Source organism: Urocitellus parryii, chromosome 4 (assembly GCF_045843805.1).
Source record: "Urocitellus parryii isolate mUroPar1 chromosome 4, mUroPar1.hap1, whole genome shotgun sequence".
Classification (NCBI taxonomy): domain Eukaryota; kingdom Metazoa; phylum Chordata; class Mammalia; order Rodentia; family Sciuridae; genus Urocitellus; species Urocitellus parryii.
Genome location: NC_135534.1, coordinates 14,761,324 through 14,768,028, shown reverse-complemented (window position 1 = coordinate 14,768,028; position 6,705 = coordinate 14,761,324). Strand labels below are relative to the sequence as shown.

Sequence of the window (6,705 nt, the reverse complement as noted above, 5' to 3'; positions counted from 1 at the left end):
TTTAGAGTGATTGCACCATCAGCTCTGTGGAAGTCTTCTTGAGGCTTCAGTCCTGAAATACACAATTAGTTCTATTAAGTCTTTCTTTGCTGGCCAATACTGCAGACCTGGATCTGCCAGTCTCCATAATTGTAAGAATGAATTCCTCATAAAGTATCTCTCTCTCTCTCTCTCTCTCTCTCTCTCTCTCTCTCTCTCTCTCTCTCCTCTCTCTCTATTTCACACACACACACACACACACACACACACACCTCTGTTTCTATGGAGAACATTAACTAATAAAACTACTGGGAAAATTAACACATGAATGATATAGGAATCAAAAGGTGCGTGACAAAAGGAATTCACACAAAAGTAAGTTGTATCGAACATTTGAGGAGCAAGAACATACGATAGATCAAAAACAGAAAAACTACAGCAGTGCTTATCATTTATTACTGAACTATAAGTAAATGAAACTTTTCAATAAGGTAGACAATGGAAGAATGGATTTGAAAAGATGATTAAACTGCAATATTTACAAAAGAGCTGCTTATATACAAAGACACAAATAGCATGCAAATGAAAGATGGAAAAATATTCATTCATTATCTGCTCCTAGAAAACAAAAGAAGTTATTATTTGATAAAATAGGCTTTAAGAAAAAATATTTTAGAAGAGAAAAATAAACAATATATCTGGAGGCACCAGTTATTGAAGAAAATATTATTAAAAACAAATGTAATGGACATTATTACCCTAGGTCCATGTATGACTGCACATGTGGTGCAATGCTACATTGTGTATAATCAGAGAAATGAAAAGTTGTGCTGCAATTGTGTATAATGAATAAAAATGCATTCTGCTGTCATATATACCTAATTAAAATAAATTAATTAATTTTAAAAATAGTCATCTATCAACTGGTTCTCAAAATATACGGAGAAATGTAAACAAAATTAAAAGGAGATCTAGACCATTTCTATAGTAATAAACTTTACTATGTGACTTTTAATAATGAATAAAATAGCTAGAAAGAGGATCAAGATGAAATAGAGAATATGAGTAACATCATAATCCAAAAAGGCTTAGCAGACATACAGTCTTCTGTCCAAGAACTGCTTATTCTGAGTTGCACGTGAAACATTCCCTAGGGCAATCTATATCTTAGGCTAAAAATATATTCTCAATAAACATAGGAAGATTTAAATCACAGAAAACATCTTCACCCGCCACAATGCAATTGAAGTAAAAATCAATAACAAGAAAAATTTTAGTATTCCCACATGTAAGAATACATTATAATCAATGAGTAAAAAATGGAGGGAAAAAATTATAAAATAATTTGAGACAAACAGAAGCAAAACAACAAAAAAGTAGATTTTGGCAGAAGCAGAAATTTGTCATTGTAAGGGTCTATGTTAAAATTAGAGTGATCTCAAAAAAATAAGCTGACTTCAAAGTTGAAGAAAATATTATTATAAAGTGAAAGCTTAAACTGAAAGTAGCGAAGAAAGAAAATAAAGATTAGATCAGAGTAAATAAATAAGATGTAAAATAAGAATAGGTATAATCAATAAAACCAAATATTGATTGTGTGGACAAAAATGACAAAACTTTGAAGACTATGAAAAAAGAGAGAAAATTCAGATTAACAAAGTCATAAATAAAACTGAGAATATAACCTCTGACCTTATATATCCAAGAGCCTAGTGAATTTTGTGAATAGCTCTATAACAATATATTGGAAAACACTGAAAAATACAGATTCCTGAAAATACCCACACAAGCAAAATAGACTATAATAAAGAATTCTGAATATACTTATAAAAACTGCAAATAATCAAATAGTAAAAAATAATAATCCAACAAAGCAAACCCCAGGAGCAGATAGTTTCTATTTGCATTCTCCAAAACTAACATATAATTGTAATGTATCATAATTACATGGAAGAGACTACATTTTTTGGCTGTTTTCCTTGGTTGCTACAACTGTATTGCATATATGAAGTTTAGACAGCACATATGAATTCTTTCACAGAAACCAGAAGCTTGAAACCATCTTTCTGAGCTCTGACCAGTGTGTCATCAGAGTCCTGGTCTCTACATCATCTCTAGGTGAATCTCCCACATTCACACCTTCCACCTTGAGGTGGCGGCCACCATCAATGGTAACATCCCCTGCATCCAGGGTCTTGTTGCCAACTCCCTTTTTTCTGTGGTCATGTTTTTCTGACTTTCTTTCATAATATGAATGGGATTGGCTTTAAGGCATGCATGGTTAATTTCAATGGCTTCTCAGTCCTAAAAGTCTCAGTTAATCATACCTGCAGAGTTAGTTCCTGTGTGCCAGGTAGAATAACCGAAAAAGTTTTAGAAAATAGCACTTTACTAATTATAGGGCCAATATGGAGCTTTGGAGCTTGTCAGTGTTCGATATGCCAGTCACACTATGCATTGTGTTTGAATTTTTGCACCAATGCATAATAATTTCAAAATTAAAAACCATGAAATAGGTGCCACATCACATGGAAAAGACCATAAAGAAATGAGTTCAGGTACTATGCATCTCAAAAAAGTTAAAAGCAGAATCATAAAGATTATTTTGCTTTTAAACCGTCTTTGTGAATGTGCTCTTGACCTCCTTGTTCCTCAGGCTGTAGACCATAGGGTTCAGCATGGGGATGACCATAGTATAGAACACAGATATGATTTTGTCTGTGTCCATGGAGTGACTGGAGCTGGGCTGTAAGTACATGAAGATTAGAGTCCCATAGAAAATGGAGACTGCTGTGAAGTGGGAGGCACAGGTGGACATAGCCTTCCTATGTCCTGTATCTGAGCGCATCTTCAGGATTGTGATGAAAATGAATATGTAGGATATTACGATAATGACAACACCAAAAAAGATATTGAAGCTGGCTACATAAATAAGAACCAGCTCATTAACATGTCTCTCCGAGCAGGAAAGAACCATGACTGCTGGAATTTCACAGAAAAAGTGATGGACCACATTGGAAAGACAGAACACAAGACTGAATGTGTTACCAGTGTGGATAGAGGCATTCAGGAAACCAATGACATAACAGCCTAAGATCAGCCACATACACATACTTGTTGTCATGGTGGTGGTGTAGTGCAGGGGCTTGCACACTGCTGCATAGCGATCATAGGCCATTGAGCACAAGAGGAAATTTTCAACAGTAGCTGAGACCACAAAAAAGAACATCTGAGCAGCACAAGCATTGTAGGAGATGACCTTGTCTCCAAGAAGGAGCCCAGCCATGACCTTGGGAGTGACAGCTGAAGAGTAGCAAAAGTCCACCAGAGACAGGTTGCCCAGGAAAAAGTACATGGGACTGTGGAGACGGGAGTCCAAGACAATCAACAGGATCATCCCCAGGTTCCCAGCCAGAGTGATGGTGTAGATGAGGAGGAAGGTCACAAAGAGAGGGACTTGTAGATCTGGGTCATTGGTCAGTCCCAGCAGGATGAAGTGTGTCACTTCTGTCCTATTCTCCATCTATGTTATCTGAAGAAGACTGTGATATTCTACAGAATGAGAAAATGAAAAGAATTATAAGAAAATTATATTGAACTTGGGAAGTATGCATATCCTATATAGTCTTTCAAAAACTTGCATGCTAAAAATTCTTCAGGAAAAGCATTGAACTTAAAACTGTGTTTGGGAAAAAAAAACGTGTTTGGTGTACAAGTTATATATATATAATTATGTATGACAAATTATATATAATTGTAACAGGCTTACAGACTGTCAAATTGAGGAACGTTAATGAATTACGAACATAATTTAAAATTTTTATGCTATTTAAACTGTGATTAGATAATTACTACCCTTTGGAAAATAACATAAGGGTAGGTACATCTCTCCAACCATGTACTTCTGCTGAGCTGTCAAAGTTGGCCCTTCCATGTTGCTCACTGACCTACAACTGCTCTAGACATATCAGATGTGTATTCATTGTTTCCTCTCAATAATATTAGGAGTTTGGTTGGTTGCAATATTCATGCAAATTATGAAGCAAGAGAGGCTTGGAAATCTCTTCATTTATTTGTAAACAAGTATTACCTGGCAATTTCTGTTCTGGAAACCTTTAACTCATTGTGAGTGGTCCCTGAGCTTAATGGTCTAGTCTGAATTTAGACCAATGTAAATTTTACTCAGTACCTTGTCACCTTTAGTTCCAACACTGTGTTTGGGACATCACAGAGAACTGGGTGAGTGAATGATTAGGGGATCATTTCCTCTCCTTCAGTATATGTTTGCCTCTAGTTAGAGGTAAAAGAAGCAAAAAATCATCCATAACAGTGTGGTGATCCATCTTTCAATGATGAATGGATCCTAAATGGAACAGCAATCTCTGAAGGGCATGTAAACTTTTTCCAGCACCCTCCTGCTTGTTTTTACCAACATGTCTACACATGTTGATGACTAACGAGATAACTTTTTAATTAGGTTCAAGAGGGATTTAAATCTGGAATCTCCACAGATTATCCCTGATAATAGGGATCACAGCTCTAGAAGAACTCTATTCAACATGCAGAAGTGATTTTGTGAGAAGCCATGTCATCAGATTTAGCAGACATAGAGTTTGGGTTCTAGTGAGAAACTCACATCGAACCTACCATTAACCACTAAGAATCACCAATCCTAACACAACTATCCTGAGCACATTATGTCCATCTGCATAGTGAAAATCATAAGGAGGACTATTATGAGGTATCATGGTGGGAATCAAATAAGATATGCAGAAAAGACAACAAAATACGGGGTGTAATCACAGCCTGTTGAGTGTAGCTATCACGTTCTTATTAGGATGGGATCATGGTCTTTATCTGGATTGATGGAGGGCATGCTCACATGCAGACTTCAGTTGTGGGTGAGTTTGAAGTTTTGAAGCTTCTCTCCCCAAATAGCATTTCTCCCACACTAAGTCCACTGACATTTTGTGGTCTCTCCACTGTCATTCTGTCCTTGCCCCAAGCATGTGACTGATGCTCCTGTAATTTCAATGGGCCACACTCTTAAAATTTCAACAGATGAATAGATAAAAAAATATGATGTGTGTGTGTGTGTGTATAAATGAATATTACTCAGCCTTAAAAAACAATGAAATTATGGCATTTGCTAGTAAACAGATGGAGTTGGAAAATATCATGCTAAGTGAAATGAGCCAATCCCCCAAAAGCCAAAAGCAAAATGTTTTCTCTGATAATGTGGATGCTAATTCACCATGGTTGGGGCGGGGGAACTAAGGAAGAATAGAGTTACTTTAGATCAGGTAGAGGGGAGTGAAGGGAAAGGTGGGGTATGGGGATAGGAAGGACAGTAGAATGAATCAGACATTATTACCCTATGTAAATATATAACTATATGACCAGTGTGATTCTATATCATGTGCAATCAGAAGAATGAGAAATTACACTCCATTATATATAATCTATCAAAGTGCATACTACTGTCTGTATAGCTAATTAAAACAAATTTTAAAAAATCTTCCTTAAAATGCATATATTTTATTTGAATAGAAGAATCCATTTTTCTTTACAACAACAACAAATATTCTTTCTCTCCTACTGTCATTCCATAGACAAAGCTCAGAAACCCAGGGTTAAAAGCTTCCAGTTTATGGGCTGTCTTTAGCTTTTTCTGTATGTTCCCTTTCCTGTAATATCATATTTCAAATTTTCTTTGTAGTAACATTAGTTTTTAAAAAATTTGCATTGAGCCTTTGGAAGAATTTCTACCCCAAAATAATTATTGTTCCCTAACATCACATCTCCTAGGACTTTGACTTCTTCACTTTATGTGCCTGCCTCCTGTGAAGTCATTGTGTTGGTCTAACATAACACACATCACCTTAACCAACATATATTTCCACAAGAAATTATAAGGGCTTTAGGCATTCATGTGTGTGTAAGGTAGACAGCATAGTATTTTTACATAGTCTTTTAGAAAATTGAGGATTTGAGAAGTTTCTGATCTTCCAAAATCATATAGCTAGAATGAGAAAGTCTCAAAATGAAACATTTAACGTCATCTTCTCCAGAATCTAAATGAATGCTTTCAGCTCCCTCATTGTCAAAGTGTATGGAAGTTCTAGTAATGATGAGCAGAAGCCTGCAGGCAGGTGAGAGAGAGCAATTCAGAGCTTCTTAATCCTGAGGACCCCTTTCTAGTTTAAAGAAGGATCGTTTCACTCTTCTAGGATTTTTTAGGGGGAGGGGTTGTTTGTTTGTTTGGCCTATAATGAGTCATAAATGCATAGTGAACAAGACGAAATCACCTGCTAAACAATGAGAGAATCTTCTTTTTTATATTTTCATGTGTATTTTTGTAAAAGTAAGCATGATGTGTCATGAGAATCACTAAATTAATTGTAACAGGCATTTTGACATTTATATCCCAGAGTCTTCTCAGTTTTTCAGAAAAGTGTTGAATTCATTCCTTTCTCTTTTAAAATAACTCTCAGGTATTATGGCCACCCCACTGTTGTTGTTGGGGTTTTTTTTGCATAAATTACACTTCTTATTAAGAATATTTAAGGAATACAGGGCTTACCAGTTTGGTGTAGGAGGGAAAAAAACTCTCAATTCAGAATAGTCAGTCAGAAATCATACAATCCACCACGGAGTACTGCATATATTCTGTGAGTGGGTCTCTCCCAGGCAGTAATCAAAACTTTCCAAGTTGTCCCAGGCACG

At 35.9% G+C, this 6,705-nt stretch overlaps 1 protein-coding gene across 1 annotated transcript; it reads right to left on the bottom strand.

The window, feature by feature from the left end:
• Positions 1–2,590: 2,590 nt before the first annotated feature.
• On the bottom strand, positions 2,591–3,505 carry LOC113195134 (olfactory receptor 5B3-like). The gene has a single exon (XM_026406550.2). It carries the CDS (start codon positions 3,500–3,502, stop codon positions 2,591–2,593), a length of 912 nt encoding a protein of 303 aa, XP_026262335.2. The 5' UTR covers positions 3,503–3,505.
• Between the last annotated feature and the right edge of the window lie 3,200 nt (positions 3,506–6,705).